The following is a 16972-nucleotide window of genomic DNA, read 5'->3' as shown; positions in this document are numbered from 1 at the left end:
TGCGGACCCTACGGGTTCGAGAACTATGTAGACATGACCGAGACATGTCTCTGATCAATAACCAATAGCGGAACCTGGATGCTCATATTGGCTCCTACATATTCTACGAAGATCTTTATCGGTCAAACCGCATAACGGTATATGTTGTTTCCTTTGTCATCGGTGTGTTACTTGCCCGAGATTAGATCATCGGTATCTCAATACCTAGTTCAATCCCGTTACCGGCAAGCCTCTTTACTCGTTCCGTAATGCTACATCCTGTAACTAACTCATTAGCTACATTGCTTGCAAGGCTTATTGTGATGTACATTACCGAGAGGGCCCAAAGATACCTTTCCGACAATCGGAGTGATAAATCCTAATCTTGATCCATGCCAACTCAACAAACACCATCGGAGACACCTGTAGAGAACCTTTATAATCACCTAGTTACGTTGTGACGTTTGGTGGCACACAAAGTGTTCCTCCGGTATTCGGGAGTTGCATGATCTCATAGTCATAGGAACATGTATAGTTATAGAGAAAGCAATAGCAACAAACTAAACGATCATCGTGCTAAGCTAACGGATGGGTCAAGTCAATCACATCATTCTCTAATGATGTGATCCCATTAATCAAATGACAACTCATGTCTATGGTTAGGAAACATAACCATCATTGATTCAACAAGCTAGTCAAGTAGAGGCAAACTAATGACACTCTGTTTGTCTATGTATTCACACATGTACTAAGTTTCCGGTTAATACAATTCTAGTATGAATAATAAACATTTATCATGATATAAGGAAATATAAATAATAACTTTATTATTGCCTCTAGGACATATTTCCTTCACGGTCATGAAGCTTTGTATCTCATCCACACTATCTACGCTCTGGCAGAAAGTCTCCAGTCTTTGGGTTGGACGTCGACAACATCATCGATGGCGCTACCTCCTTAGGGGCGTCGTCCTAGACTTATTTTGACAGATCCAACAATACTACTTATTATTCATCTTTAGTTGTTCCCATGGTGATGGGCGTTCAGTAGAAGGCTCGGATCCAATTTTTAGAATGTATGTCGTCATGATGTCGTTATCTCGTTGGAGTATCATACTGGATTCGTTTCGGCCTATCCAACAACACTTCTGCTGACTCATCTTTGTTTGTTGTCGTGACGATGGGTGTGAAGTACAAGACTTTTGTAGCTTGGCACAACTCGCTTCCGGTTCCTGTTTGTTTTCCATGTTCTTTCTCGTGTGCATGTTGTGTTCCACATCTGTTAGCTGTTATGTTGTACTTCCTCGCCCGGGATCAATAGGCTGACGAGCTGATTTGGTGATACCAAGACACGTCAATAAAATCCCTTGAATTCCACGTCAATGAACTCTCAAATCGACCCACGTCACACACGCAACCCTAGACAAAAATGTCAGAAATAATCGCATTGGTAGACGAAACGGCAATGGGAAGGAGAAGGGGGGAGGGGGTGTCAGGGGAAAACCATTAGCTTTCGACCAGCGCCCGTGAAAAAATGGACAGACTTCGGTTGCCCTGCGACCTATTGATCACGGATGGGGGAAGTGTCCGGTTACTTGATTTTAGTAAAATTATTCACGCGGGACTAATGACCACCATATTGCATATAATAATAATAATAATAATAATAATAATAATAGTAATAGTAATAATAATAATACTCCTTCTGTTTTTTTTAGTTTGCATATAAGAATTGGTCAAAGTCAAACTTTGTAAAGTTTGTTTAGCTTTGTAGGAAAAGATATCAGCATCCACACTATGTAATCAACATTATTAGATGCACGATGAAATTAATTTTCTTAACATATAACTTTAGTATTGTGGATGTTGATTTTTTTTCTATAAAGCTAATCAAACTTTGTAACGTTTGACTTTGACCAAATTTTATATGCAGAATAGAAAGAAACAGAGAGAGAGAGTATTAGATCGATGCACGACACATATAATGCTTCCTCTCGTTGGATATATGTAAGTCGGGCCCAGATATTTATGTCTTCAATTTGACTAAAATAACATTGGCAACATGCCATACAGAAAATTTATGCCTAGAAATTCCATACAACGAAGAATGTAAAGAAACGGGGTTTTCAAAAAACGAATGTAAAGAAACGTTTATGCCACAAAACACACATTTCGCTAGCCAAACCGAAGACGTAAAAAAAGTCAAAAACCTTGCCCGACTTATAATAATAAACCCAATCAATGAAAGAGAGCATCATATTACTACGCTGAACGTCGACCAGCTAATGCCCGGGTCTACCTCTACCCAATAATCACCCTAACAACAACAATTCCAGTCCCAATATGGGAGGGGACAGCCACACACGAGCATGGCGCCACCTTTGCATCCCCTCGCGTTACGCCGCACCAACCAAGTGATACCGCCCCGATGTTTCCAAAGTACCGTCCCTGTGCCCATGGGGCACCCGTGCGCCCACCCCGCCCTGCCTCAAGCGTCACGACGATGGACAGGAGAAACAAAACATCAGAATCCGAGCGCCGCCCACCAGCCACGCCGCCGGCAGCCCGCTCGCTCGCTTGACCGGGAACTGAAAACTGCAACCGAAACCAGTCGCCTCCGGCCTCGTTGACCCACCCCACCCCACCCCGTCGCCACGCGACGCAACAGAACCTCACCAAACCCACCTGGCCCGGCCCGGCCCGGACCCAGACGTGGCAAGGCAACAGCGCGGCGGAGCAAAGAGCTTCCATTCGAGCCCGGAGGAGGAATTCAAAAGCATTAAACGCCTTCCTTAAACAACCAAAACCCCTCCCCACGATATTAGCTGCGCCTCCCTCTCCCATCTGCCTCGCCCCGCCCACATCTCCCTCCTGTTACTCTCCCTCTGCCTCTTCCCCGTCTCCGGCCGCCGTCGCCGCCGCCGTCCTCCGCCCGGCCGCCGTCTTCCGCCGCGGAGCTGGGTAAGAAGGGAGCGTCTGGTTTTCGGCTCGGCTCGGATCGGCGGCGAGGGCTGCTTCTGCCGCCGCGGCGCGGGGAGGTGAGGTGGAGGCGGAGGCGGAGGAGCAATAACTGGGAGGGAGGCGGTTGGGGGAGTGTAATTCGGGGCATTGATGGCGGAGCCCCGGAGGGTAGTGGTTCCTGTACCTGCGCAGCTCTGCCCCCGCCTTTATTGCTTTTAATTTCCCTCCCAATTCCATCGGCCTCCTCCCCCCAATTCCAGCCCACAGTTTCAGCGCGCACGCCCGGGGCCGGAGCACTGCCGCTGCAGCAGTAGTATCCCAGCGTCGCGGACGGGCATGGGGAGCGGCGGCGGCGGGAGGAGCGGGTGGTGATGATGCGCGCGCGCGCGCTCTGGGCGGCGCTGCTGCTCGCCGCGCTGGCGGCGGCGGTGCGGGGGCAGGGCAACCTCGCCTCGCGGGCGGATCTCGCGGGGCTCTACACGCTGCGGGGCGCGCTCGGGCTGCGGGCGCGGGACTGGCCGCGCAAGGCGGACCCGTGCTCCGCGTGGGCCGGCGTGGGCTGCCGGGGCGGCCGCGTCGTGTCCGTCAGCCTCGTCGGCCTCAGGCGCACGCGGCTGGGCCGCCTCGCCCCGCGCTTCGACGTCGGCGGCCTGCGCAACCTCTCGCGGCTCGAGTCCTTCACCGCCGCCGGCTTCGGCCTCCCCGGCTCCATCCCGGCGTGGCTCGGCGCGGGGCTCGCGCCCTCTTTCCGGGCCCTCGACCTCTCCGCCTGCGCCGTCACGGGGGAGATCGCCGCGTCGGCCATCGCGGGGCTCGGCAACCTCACCACCCTCAACCTCGCCGGCAATCTGCTCTCCGGGCAACTACCGGCCGCCGCGCTGGCGGGGCTCCCGAAGCTTGGGGCTCTCAACCTCTCCGGCAATGCCTTCTCGGGCGCGCTACCTGACGCGGTGTGGTCGCTCCCGGAGCTGCGCGTTCTCGATGTGTCTCAGACTAACCTCACTGGCGCACTGCCGGGGGCAGGGATTGCGCCGTCAGCCACCTTGCAGACGGTGGATCTGTCTGGGAACCTCTTCTATGGCACCGTGCCGGACACCTTCCATCAGCTGTTCAGCCGGGTGATGGCCAATATCTCTGGGAATTACTTTGAGGGCAAGCTGTCAAGTGTTGCCGGTGGAAATGTGTCCTCTGAGATGAACTGCTTCCTTGACGTTGCCGGGCAGCGTAGCCCGGAGGATTGCCAACAGTTCTATGCTGGGCGTGGACTGCCATACGATGGGCCGGTTGCCGCACCAACGCCACAGCCTTCGCCTGCGCCTGCGCCTGCAGAAAAGAAGAATGGAAGGAACAAGAATTTGAAGTATATATTGATTGGGGCCATCGGTGGCGGTGTCCTGCTTCTAGCCGTGATTGCAGCCGTTGTGTATTGCATTGTGCGTTCTAGGAGGGGTAGGAGTGATCAGAGGGAAAGCGGCGCTCCAAGTGCACCGTCAGGAGTGCATGGGAGTTCAAGGGCTGCGGCAGCTACTGGTGCCACACAGCCTTCTGCCTCGCCCGCAAGTTTGGCAAAGGTCGGTGATTCATTTGCTTATGACCAGCTCGCCAATGCCACCTCGGGGTTTGCAGAGGACAGGATTATCAAGCATGGTCATTCAGGTGATCTATACCATGGTGTGCTCCAGGATGGGACCACCGTGGTCGTGAAGAGGATCACCACCCGTGTCGCTAAGAAAGATGCGTATACGACGGAGTTAGATTTATTTGCAAAGGGATTGCATGAAAGGCTGGTGCCCTTAATTGGTCATTGCTTTGATAAAGAGGACGAGAAGCTTCTTGTGTATAGGTTTGTCCGTAATGGTGACTTGTCATGTGCACTGCACAGAAAGACAGGGGAGGAAGAGGAGGGAATGCAATCGTTGGATTGGATAAAGAGGTTGAAGATTGCAACAGGCGTCGCGGAGGCACTGTGCTACCTTCATCATGAGTGTAATCCACCCATGGTTCACAGGTATAAACTTCTGTATTGTTCGTAGATGCCAAATTTATTTCGGAATGATGTTTCTTTGTAAGTACCCCCATTCCAAATTAATCGAAGTTCTAGCTTTGTCCAAGTCAAACTTGTCTATATCTGACCAAGTCTATGTGAAAATGTGCTAATATCTAGAACATCAAATATATTTTTTCTATAGAGTTGGTCAAATTTAGGACAATACTAAAATTTTAATTAATTTGTAACGGATGGAGTAGTATGGTGCAAAATGGGCAATGTACAGGTTTGTGATCTTTTATCTTAGGTAGGATATTGGGCTCTTTTCTCAACGTGATGATTATACTGGCATTGAGTGCTGGCCCAACATTCCCACCTTCTGCATTTCATTGTGGGTGTTATGACAATTCATATTTCTTTCTGTTGGTACTGGCATGGTTATGCAATGGGCACCACCATATGTCCCAACAGAATTGGTGACAGCTAGGAATACACTGGCCAGTGGCCACACACTTAATGGACTGGATATTTCTGAATCAGTTTTGGTTATATATATAGTACGTCCTGTACTTTGCCCGAATAACAAAAATTCAATGCGAACAATGTTATTATTTCCTTCATTATTTATCAACCTTGTTGGACATAATTTCCGCTGTCGTGTAGTGGCATCTCATTATTAGCATATTAACATTTTGAGACCGGTTGGGGGGGGGGGGGGGGCTTGCAGTTTTCCAGTATGATTTGTGTGATCTCCTGACCAACTATCTATCTCCACACGACCAATCACTACATCAATTGGTTAGCAATTTATTTCTTTTTACTTAAATGATTTTCTTGTTTGTGAGATCATACATTGCCGTCAGTTGCTATCGACAAGTTTCTTGTATTAAACTGTTGAAAAATCATCCTACCACAATATCAATATACAAAATGATAGGCAATTCTATAATGTTCTCATTCATTTTACCAGGAACATTATTTTTAATATCAACCTGTCATGCAGAATAAGATCCTGAGAGAAATACTAGCTGTTGAGCTAACTTCATGAATTCTCTGCTACAGGGATGTGCAAGCCAGCAGTATCCTCCTTGATGATAAATTTGAAGTGCGTCTTGGAAGTTTGAGTGAAGTTTGTCCTCAAGAAGGGGAAAGTCACCAAAACGTCATCACAAAGCTATTACGATTCTCATCGTAAGTTTCTGTTTCTTTCACTGGATGATTGGCTCATGTACCTTATTTGCTCAAACGTGTAAAATTGCCCATTTTGTACCATACTACCTCGTCCGTTACAAACCTGTAAAAATGCCCATTTTGCACCATACTACTCGGTCCGTTACAAAATCGCACCATACTACTCGTCCGTTACAAGCCTGTAAATTATGCTTTTTAAAAGTCAGTGTAAGCCTTTCACGTGTCACTTATGACTCGAGCTCTCATTATTGCATCCATCTTCAATTGATCATGTCCCATCTTATTTGCTAACCCGTGCCTTTTTTTTCCACGTGTCTAGACTCAAAATCTCTATATCATTTGGTACTGCATCTATCACCTGACTTGATCACAGCCATTTATTTGCTAATATCTCCAAGGAAATATTAGATCATGTAACTGGCAACTTAACATGGGTCAAGTCAAATTATTGTGAACCAAGTACCTTTTGAAAGCATGTGTTCAACTTGAGCATTGTAGTAATTATTGCAGTCAATTACTGGATGCCACTTCTGTAGATTTTTGTCCCTCACTCTTGCCACTCACTGAGGATGTATTAGATCAAACTATCTGAAAACAAAATTACCTGAATTAGTTGATGCAAATAATTTTTGTCTCAGTTTCTTCTTTGTTGCTTGTGGCATCCTAATATTTTTCAGTTGTCACCAAATTTCTGCTCTTTTTAAGTAATTTAATTTTATATCAGATTAAATTAAATCCCCTCCGTTGTTAACGTTGTATTGTTTTCTGGGATGCAGGACGGCGGATCAAAGTTCTTCTGGTGAGTGCATCCACATACAATTTCATTGATTTGAAGCATTTCAGCATTGGCAATTATCCTCTAGTTTAGGCCCATTTTTAACATGCCCATAAATATTTTTCATGGTTGCAAGTAAACTGACCAGCAGCTCTAATGTAAACAGGTTCTCCATCTGCATCATGTTCATACGATGTCTACTGCTTTGGAAAAGTATTGCTGGAGCTGGTGACAGGGAGACTTGGTATCAGTGCATCAAGTGACGGTACAACAAGTGATTGGCTTGATAACACCCTGAGGTACATCAACATTTATGAGAAAGAGCTCATGAGCAAAATCATTGACCCAACCCTCATTATTGATGAGGATCATTTGGAGGAAGTCTGGGCAATGGCAATTGTCGCAAAGTCTTGCTTGAATCCTAGGTCTTCGAAGCGGCCACCAATGAAATATATCCTAAAAGCACTTGAGAATCCCTTGAAAGTGGTAAGAGAAGATAACGGCTCTAGCTCGGCCAGGTTGAGAGCAACATCTTCAAGGGGTTCGTGGAATGCTGCATTCTTCGGGAGTTGGCGGCATAGCTCGTCAGAGATTGGTCCTTCAAGGGATGATAACATGTTTAAACGGTCAGAGACAATCAAATCATCTGGAGGGAGCAATGGTGATCACTCTTCGTCCCGCAGGAGGCAATCTAAGGAGATCTTCCCCGAGCCATCTGGTTCTCGTGACACAGAGGATTAAGGATACTTCATTCTTTCTTTTTGCGATCCTTTGGGTTAACAGAGGTTGCTCTGTTGAAGCTCTGCTGCCAGCGTGTGATTAGATTCTTTCAGCTGAAAAGCCGGAGGGCGAATTCGCCTGTTGCCAATGACTTCGCAAGCAGCGGACTGTCGCCGAGGCACCATTTTTTGGGGGTTGGAATGTGAGGTGAGCGTATGGAGGTCCGTGTATACCCTGCCTGGTGCACTGTCTAGACGATGGCGTGGAGTGGCTCTGGTTTCTCTTTCTTTTCCTTTTTTCTTCTTCTCCTGGTCATGATTAAAGAGGAAATGTCGAGCTGATTCTTTTTCTCCTTCCTGCTGTAATTGATTGTTTCATTGTTGATCATAGCAAAAATGTTCGTTCCGTTCACCGGCATTTGTAGATGGTTATTTCTGTTTGAGTTTGACGGGGGTTGTAGTTCAACGAGGCTCATGCGTTGTCATTTTTTTTGAGAGAGAAAACGCCGTGCCAGACCAGTTTGAAGTACGGAGAAAAGGCCAAATTGTGATGGCTAGCTTCCGGAAAAGGCCAAATCTGCAAATGTCCGTTTGTGGTATTCCGGCCCAGCCCAAAAGATGCCAGCGGGATTGCTGTGATGTACAGCGCTTGTAGCTCAGTGGATAGAGCATTTGTTTCCTAAACAAAAAGTCGAAGGTTCGATCCCTTCCTAGCGCATTCACCATTTTTTATATTTCTATAATGCACTGCTTGTACTGGTCAAAGAACATTTTTTCCCTGCATTTTCAAATATCATCGACACTGCGCCTTGGGCCCCTCTTCATGGGGTCAGCGATGAAGTAAAGTAGTACTCCCTCCGTTCCGAATTACTTGTCTTAGATTTGTCTAGATACGAAGGTATCTAGCACTAAAATGAGTCTAGATAACACATACGAATCGATTAGTATCACAATCCCTATCGACCTAACTTCTAAAATAGTTGAAGATATGAGGCATGTTCTTAAGAAGAAAGAAATATCTTCAGATTGAGGCCCATAGGGGGATCTTCTCATGGGACATGGGAGAGCAGTTGCCAGGGTTGATTTGCAAAAATGGAGGTCTCAGCACCCTATTTTGATGGATTTGTACTTTTGTAGGATTTCAAAAACGTAGAAATAGAAAAAAGACATGAATATAAAAGGATTGTGAAAATGTAGAAAATTTATGGAATCTAAGTTAGCTCTCAATCTATTTATCATAAGTTTAGCTCTCACTCTTAGTCTTTGTAGAGCTTGCATGTTTAAGTTGTTGTAGGCGACTGTACCTTTAACTTGTTCAAATTGGCCAACTAAAAAAGGGAGATTGTCTATTCATGGCTGATTAAATCTTGTGTGCGTGTGATGAAATATGCATGGCTGATAAAATCCATGAATGCCTATCTTGATGTTATATCGCACATGACCAAATTGTGACAGTGAACAATTGACCTCTATTCACACGGTCAAATCAGAAAACACGTGTATGATGTGATCACAACGCATGCATACCATCCGGAAGGCCTTGCACATTGAACTACCACATCACACACGATCCTCCATATCAATCATAAATCATTATGCATTGAGGTACCACGTTGCGCACATTAATCCAACTGTGTGCGATATGACCTTCACACCAGCAACAGACTGACTATTGGTGACGGGTGCTACTTGAGATGAGCTATTCTAACCTTTTGTGATGTGATGATATATGGTACTGGGCATTCTCGACTAGTAACGCCCACTGGGAAACCCATAATTCTGAAATCACTATGGGGTGACGTTATCATTTAATTTGACGTGTTGGACTAAGACTAGAAAATACATTCCTACAGATTCTAAACTCCCAGGTTTTTATTTTGAGGTGAAACTCCCACAACATGTTTGGTTGGGGGTAGTTAGAGCTAGAGAATGGGAATTGAAGGGGTACGAGACTTCAAATCTATTGTTTGGTTAGGGGGATTGGGAATTGATAAGGGAATAGTCATGGGACTTGAGACTCCAACTCCCATCCTTTTATTAACAGGGGAGGGGGTGGGAGTTGGAAGGGAATTGTTTTAGTGAGTCAATCTTAGCCCTTCATCATAACTTACGTTAATTTCCCTTGTCTATTTCCTTGTCAATTCCCACGAACCAAACACGGGAATACAATTTCTCATCAAACTCTCACACATAATTTTCATCGTGCGCCAAACAGAGGATTAGGAATAAAACGACTCACCTCATGTCTAATCTCAATACAACTCCCTACATAAACTCCCATTCCCCTTCCCATTTTTTGCCAAACACGTTGCCAGGGATGGGAGCCCCCCCCCCCCCCCCCCCCCCGTTGCATCGAGGATGTTTTCGGATTTGTGGCCCAAAATGTCAGGTGGTGGACGATGGTGGGCTACGTTTGGGCCAATGTGTACGAACAATATTTAATCATGTCTACAAAAATTTTTTGCCTAAAAAAAGTGTATGAAAAATGTTAATCGTGTGTATGAAAAATGTTTGTGACAATTAAAAATGTCACGCATTAAAAAAACACATGTGACACTCTTAGAAAGTGTTTATACAAGGTAAAAAAGTTCGTGTAATTCAAACAAAAATGTTAAGTACAATAAAAAAATGTACATCACATTTCAAAAATCTTCACAAGTTTCGAAAATATGTTTGTGGCATTTTCAGAAAATGTTTGAACAATGTACCAAATGTTTTCATAGTAAAAAATATCATTTGAAAAATGTTTCAACATGTATTTGAAAAAATGTTTAACCTGTATTTGGAAAATAGATTAAAAACATGTTTGTAAAAATATAAAAAACGTATTTTAAAAATGTTAAATAAGTATAAAAATGTTTTCCATGCATACAAAAAATGTACAACATGTATGGAAAAGTATACATGTGTTTGAAAAAGAAAGAAAATTAGATATTTTCAAAAAACAAAAAACAAAGGAAACCGATAAAAACCAAAAACAAAAGGTGAAGAAACAAAAGAAGCAAGAAAGATACAAAAGAAAATAAAAATACAAAGAAACAAAGATAGACTGAATAAAACCATCAAAAAATAAAGAAAACTAAAAACATAACTAAGAAAAAAAATGGCAAAAAAATCATAGAAAAAAAAAACAAGCTGAGCCGACTGCAACAGCGACCAGCCACGAAAGGAGCAAAGGCATCGCGCAACAACCAACCAGCTACCAAAAAACACATAAAAATGGCTAAAAAACCCAGGCCAAAAGCTTTCCAAAATCAGACTGGGAATAGAGAGAAAAATTGAGCAGTCTATATGGGACGACCCATACGTAACATACGTTAAGCGTTGCGTACCGTCAAAGCTATATCCGGGATGGTGTAAGCCTTTGTAGGGCACTTGGACCACATCGTGTACCGCTAAATTTTATTGTAGCCTTTTCATGCCATGTATGAGCGCACCCACTAAGTTTGTGAGAATCTATCTATCTGTCCCCTCTCGTTAGGGTTTGGGTTCCTCGCTGCGACGTTCACGTTGACGTCAAGACTTCTTCCCCTATCCATCAATCCTCCCTAGCAATCAAGGTTCAAATCAATTAAGGGGAGATTTGTATCTCTGCCCGATCTTGGCCTTGTCGCCTGGGAATTTTAGGTGGTTCCAGGGTTCTTTCGCTCGGTGTGATATGCTCGTCGGATTGGGTGAACAGGATGAGTAACGAACCGTTTAGATCAGGTTCAACCATGGACTATGCTCATGTGATGATGGGGGAGCTTGGGCTGAAAGAGTAGGACGTCGAGATATGGTGTTTGAGCAGGAGGAGACGCTGTCGGAAGAAGTTGTTCGACGGATGGCCATCGTACATGTACACATGGATAAACCATACAATTAGTTTTTGTTCTATAAGAACATGCATGTGGCATGGGATCTTGCCCAACTAGTCAAGATTCGCCCCTCAAGGACAATTTGTAGACCATGCAGTTCACTTCTAGGGGACTAGGAGCGACTCATGGAAGGAGGTCCCTGGACGTTATGTGGAAACACTGTGTTGCTTGCCCCTTATGATGGTTTCTCAGTCTTCAACTATCTTTTTTTTTCCACTTCGTCAAACGGGTCTGAAAAGTTCAAGTTCGTGGATATGCAAATATACACATGAATCTGTACTTGTCAGATCTGTACGACAAGTCTATACCACAAGTGAAACATGTTTTACATCAATGTGCCATAGGTGTAAAGTGCATCAACATTGACTAAATTATTGATTCTAGTGCAAGTGGGAGAATGAAGGAAATATGCCATAGAGACAATAATAAAACACTATTATTTGTTTCTATGTTAGTTATTAATGTTTATGTTCTATGCTATAACTGCAATGATTCTCGATCCTGCAATAACCACAAGGCTTAGAGGAAAAGTATGCCTCTCAAAAAATTTATCTCTCAATTTAAGCTTTGAGTTCTGGCATCTCTACAAATCCCCACTTCTCTCTGCGAAGGACATATCTATTTACTTTATGCAATTTTTATTTTAATTCCATCTTTTCTTACAAAGCACCAACTAGAGAGCACTATGATCATACTTGAGCATTGGATGTAGCTAAGTGTGTTTCTTGAATGGATCAATGATTAAGTATGATGGGCTAGGGATAACTTTCTTTAGTGTTGATATTTTGATAGACATGGTTGCTTGTTGATATGCTTGAGTATTGAAATCTTCATGTTAAAACTAGACTATTGCTTTGAACCATATAAAAGTCCAAATGTCAATGCTACAAAAGAAAAGAATATGTGATGAACATGTTAGGTAGAATTCCACATCAAAAATTATGTTTTTATCATTTACCTACTCGAGGACGAGCAGGAATTAAGCTTGGGGATGCTGATATGTCTCCAACGTATCTATAATTTTTGATTGTTCCATGTTGTTATATTATTATTCTTGAATGTTTTACAATCATTTTATAGCAATTTTATATCATTTTTTGGGACTAACCTATTGACATAGTGCCCAGTGCCATTTGTTGTTTTTGCTTGTTTTTTACTTCGCAGAATATCAGTACCAAACGGATTCCAAACACATCGAAACTTTTTGAAGATTTTTTCTGAACCAGAAGACACCCAGTGGGCCAAAGAAGTACTAGAGGGGAGGCCCGTGGGGAGCACAACCAACCAGGGTGCGCCCAGGGGGGGTTGTGCCCCCACGGAGCCCCCCCTGCACCGCCTCTTCACCCTATAAATCAAATATTCTAGAAACCCTAGGGGGGGGTCAACGAAACACAATTCCAGCCGCCGCAAGTTACAGAACCACGAGATCCAATCTAACACCATCACGGAGCGGTTCATCATCCTCATTGGTGCCTCTCTGACGATGCGTGAGTAGACCACCATAGACCTACGGGTCCGTAGGTAGTAGCTAGATGGCTTCCTCTCTCTCTTTTGATTCTCAATACAATGGCCTCTTGAAAATCTATTTGATGTAACTATTTTTGCAGTGTGTTTGTTGGGATCCGATGAACTTTGATTTTATGATCAGATCTATATCCATGAATATTATTTGAATCTTCTTTGGTCTCTTATATGCATGGTTATTTATAGCCTCGTATTTATTCTTCGAATCTTTGGTTTAGTTAGGCCAAGTAGATCGTTTTTTCTTGCCATGGGCAGAGGTGCTGTGTGATGGGTTCGATCTTACGGTGTTCTTTCCCAGTGACAGAAGGGGTAGCAAGACACACATGTATCATTGCTATTAAGGATAATAAGATGTGGGCTATTACTACATGAATAGATCTCGTCTACATCATGTCATCGTTCTTATTGTATTACTACATTTTTCCATGAATGTAATACATTAGATTCATGCTGGATAGCGATTGATGTGTGGAGTAATAATAGTATATGCCGACAGGGGTCGGTCTAGTAATCTTGGATGTGATGCTTATATATTGATCATTGCCTTGGATATCGTCATAATTATTCAATCTTCTATCAATTGCCCAATAGTAATTTATTTACCCACCGTATGCTATTTCTCGAGAGAAGCCACTAGTGAATCTACGGCCCCGGGTCTATTGTTTATCATATTTGCCTTGAGATCTATTTTTATTTGCTTTTGTTTTCAGATCTATTATTCCAAAAAACCAAAAATACCCTGCTGCACTTTTTTTCTTACTTATTTTATTTTGCGTTTTATCGAGAGTTATTTATCCAATCTACTACAAATATTCTGCCATCAACTTGACAATTTATGGCGCTATTATCCAATAGGGATTGACAGCCCCTCATACGCGTCGGTTTGCAAGTATTTGTTTTTTGTGTGCAGGTACCGTTTACATAGTGTTGCTTGGTTCTCCTACTAGATTGATACCTTGGTTTAACAATTGAAGGAAATACCTACTGTAGCTGTACTGCATTATCCCTTCCTCTTTGGGGAAATACCAATGCGGTTTCAAGCGACATCGGTGCCCAACAAAATTATGATACTACTGAAAAAGATTTTTTAGCAGTCGTCTTTGCTCGCGACAAATTAAGATCTTACATTATTGATTCCAAGGTAATTGTTGACACTATGTTGCTATAAAATATCTTATGCAAAAGAAAGATGCTAAACCTAGACTCATTAGGTTGGTTTTTTTGCTACAAGAATTTGATTTACAGATCACTGATAGAATAGGAGCTGAGAACCTCGTAGCTGATAACTTGTCTAGGTTAGAAAATATTCTTCATGACACACTACCCATTGATGATAGCTTTCTTGATGAACAACTAGCTGCAATAAATGTTTCTCATAACACTCCTTGGTACGCTGACTACGCTAATTACATTGTTGCTAAACATATACCACCTAGTTTCACATACGAACAAAAGAAAAAAAATTCTTCTATGATTTAAGACATTATTTTTGGGATGACCCACATCTTTATAAAGTAGTAGATGGTATTATTAGAAGTTGTGTAGCTGAGCATGAACAGGAACAAATCCTACATAAATGTCATTCCGAAGCTTATGGAGGACATCATGCGGGAGATAGAACCACTACTGCAGGATGCTGCTAATGCGACACTACGATCAGAGACCCTTCGACGAAACTGTGTGCGATGCAATAATCGCAAACGGTGGTGTAAAAAACTTGTAAAAAAAGTGCAAAACGTTTGCGATGACAGATGCATCACACACGGTTCGGATTTTAGTTGCGTGTGTGATGCGGGGCATACGATTCAGTTCAATTAGCTATTTGCAACGAGGAGGAACAAAAGAAACGGGCAACAAGATAAATGTGTGTGCGATATACAACATACGGTTCACTCAGATGAACTGTTCGTGACTAGGCAACACAAAAGAAACGGTCAGCCAGATCAAGGTGTGTGCGATATACGACATGCGGTTCACTCGACCTTGTCATCGGTGTGTGACCTCTGTGGCAAGCGTTCGCTCCCCACTAGCCTCTTCTTGTACCGTGGCAACCGTCCACCGCCTCTTCGCCTTTCCCTCTCGATTTGGAACTGTTGTCGCACACTCTTCCTCCCTCCATTTGCCTTCACCCTTCCTTCTGCCATTGTTCGATCATCTTCTCCATGGAGGGAACAGGCCGGAAATGACCCCGTTATTCTTGCCCTGATCTGAAAGATGACGTGGTTGAGGAACTCATTGATCGGTGCGACGTCATCACCTCGGCTAGCATGGCAGGTTCGTTCAAGACCATTCTCGACTCAACTAATAACATCATTACAAACAACCCAAGGGTCTAGGAGTGGTTTGATCTCCCCTATCTTCTTCGTTGTGACCCTGTTGACTGGCACGGGGACGAGGGAAGCCTCGCCTTGTGCAAGTTGATGCCGCTTGATAATGATACCTGTGATGTTAAGATCTCATCGCTTGAGGGTAAGGCTTAGGCAGGCACAAATGAAGATTGGGTTGTTTATATTGGGTACAACTGTGAGAGGGAACTTGTGAATGTGTACACTCGTCACCGGGCTCCACTTCCAAAAATCTCAGACTGCCCAGAGTTTGAGCACATAGATGATCTACGTGAGTTCAAATACAATCATGGTAACTGTCGTCTACAGAAGATAGCAATTTGTCGAGTTCCCAACCGCTCTTGCGATTACACGAACTATGAAGTTGTCGCTATCTTCGACAAGCTTGTTGCCTTCCTTACTTCCACGCCACGATGGATATTGCTCAAAAATCAATTTCTATACATGGATGAGTACCATGATGCAATTCAATACGAGGGTCTTGTGTTTGCTGCCACCACTTGTGGCACCGTTTTTGCATGGAATCATCATGCTTTCGGTACGTTTGTCTTCCACCGTAATTATAATTGTTTCATCCACATGCATGCGGGTTAGCTAGTTTCCCTTTACTAATTAATTAACCTTCTTGTGTTTCTAAGGTCATGTGAACATTCCACCACCTATACTTGAAAATTTTTATAACCAAGGGGGAGATGACGATGCTGATGATCACGAGCATGAGGACGAGCAGGACCCATATACTCAGTGGCGCCTGGCAACTTATTTCGATGGATCACCTCTTCTTGTCTATATACAGGGCACTTCTGATGTTACTAAGGAAGCAGGTGTTGTCTCGCATGGTCGCACTCTCCGGACCTATTCCAACATCCATTGCAGGGTATTCGGGATGGATACTAGTGTACTAGCGCCAACACCTTCTCCCTGGTTCAGTATTGAAAGTCTTGGAGGAAACTCACTCTTCCTTGGAAAAAACTATCCAATGATGGTGAAAGGTGATCCAGCTGCTGTTGACACAATGTTACTACCATTTATGAGAAGCAACTGTATCTATACCTCGGTCATTGCTATGCTTCCCTACCATCGCACTATGGGTCCTGACATAGCCTACTTCAACCTGGATGATCAGTCCAACGTTGGTCTCGAGATTGACAGTAGCTGGCCCTTCCCAGAGAATCACTTCTGGTTCAAAGCAAGCGTTTCCAACGCTGACTATGAAGGAAATATTCCCATGAGGCAATAATAAAGTTATTATTTATTTCCTTATATCATGATAAATGTTTATTATTCATGCTAGAATTGTATTAACCGGAAACTTAGTACATCTGTGAATACATAGACAAACAGAGTGTCACTAGTATGCCTCTACTTGAATAGCTCGTTGAATTGATGATGGTTATGTTTCCTAACCATAGACGTGAGTTATCATTTGATTAACGGGATCACATCATTAGAGAATGATGTGATTGACTTGACCCATCCATTAGCTTAGCACTTGATTGTTTAGTTTGTTGCTATTGCTTTCTCCATAACTATACATGTTCCTATGACTATGAGATTATGCAACTCCCGAATACCGGAGTAACACTTTGTGTGCTACCAAATGTCACAACGTAACTGGGTGATTATAAAGGTGCT

The 16972-nt window shown here is 43.6% G+C and overlaps 1 protein-coding gene and 1 non-coding gene across 2 annotated transcripts; both read left to right on the top strand.

The window, feature by feature from the left end:
- The first annotated feature begins 2729 nt into the window (after positions 1-2729).
- Positions 2730-8023, top strand: LOC147974646 (Leucine-rich repeat protein kinase family protein). The gene is made up of 4 exons (XM_087517641.1): positions 2730-4947; positions 5989-6117; positions 6894-6916; positions 7059-8023. The coding sequence occupies exons 1-4, from the start codon at positions 3311-3313 to the stop codon at positions 7631-7633; spliced, it is 2364 nt and encodes a 787-aa protein (XP_087373767.1). The 5' UTR covers positions 2730-3310; the 3' UTR covers positions 7634-8023.
- Positions 8024-8256: 233 nt separating this feature from the next.
- TRNAR-CCU (transfer RNA arginine (anticodon CCU)) lies at positions 8257-8329 on the top strand. The gene has a single exon. It is a non-coding gene; the product is annotated as a tRNA-Arg (tRNA).
- Positions 8330-16972: the final 8643 nt, after the last annotated feature.

This window comes from Triticum urartu, chromosome 4A, assembly GCF_056163025.1.
Source record: "Triticum urartu cultivar PI428250 chromosome 4A, HENAU_Tu73, whole genome shotgun sequence".
Lineage (NCBI taxonomy): Eukaryota > Viridiplantae > Streptophyta > Magnoliopsida > Poales > Poaceae > Triticum > Triticum urartu.
The sequence above is the reverse complement of the archived record's forward strand: the minus strand, read 5'-3'. Positions and strand labels throughout refer to the sequence as shown.

Bases quoted from the DNA above. Each gene is read 5' to 3' on its own strand.
- LOC147974646 (XM_087517641.1), top strand. From the start codon at position 3,311: ATGATGCGCGCGCGCGCGCTCTGGGCGGCGCTGCTGCTCGCCGCGCTG. The intron at 6,118-6,893 runs GTAAGTTTCTGT...TCTGGGATGCAG, and splicing joins AAGCTATTACGATTCTCATC to GACGGCGGATCAAAGTTCTT. The intron at 6,917-7,058 runs GTGAGTGCATCC...TAATGTAAACAG, and splicing joins GGCGGATCAAAGTTCTTCTG to GTTCTCCATCTGCATCATGT.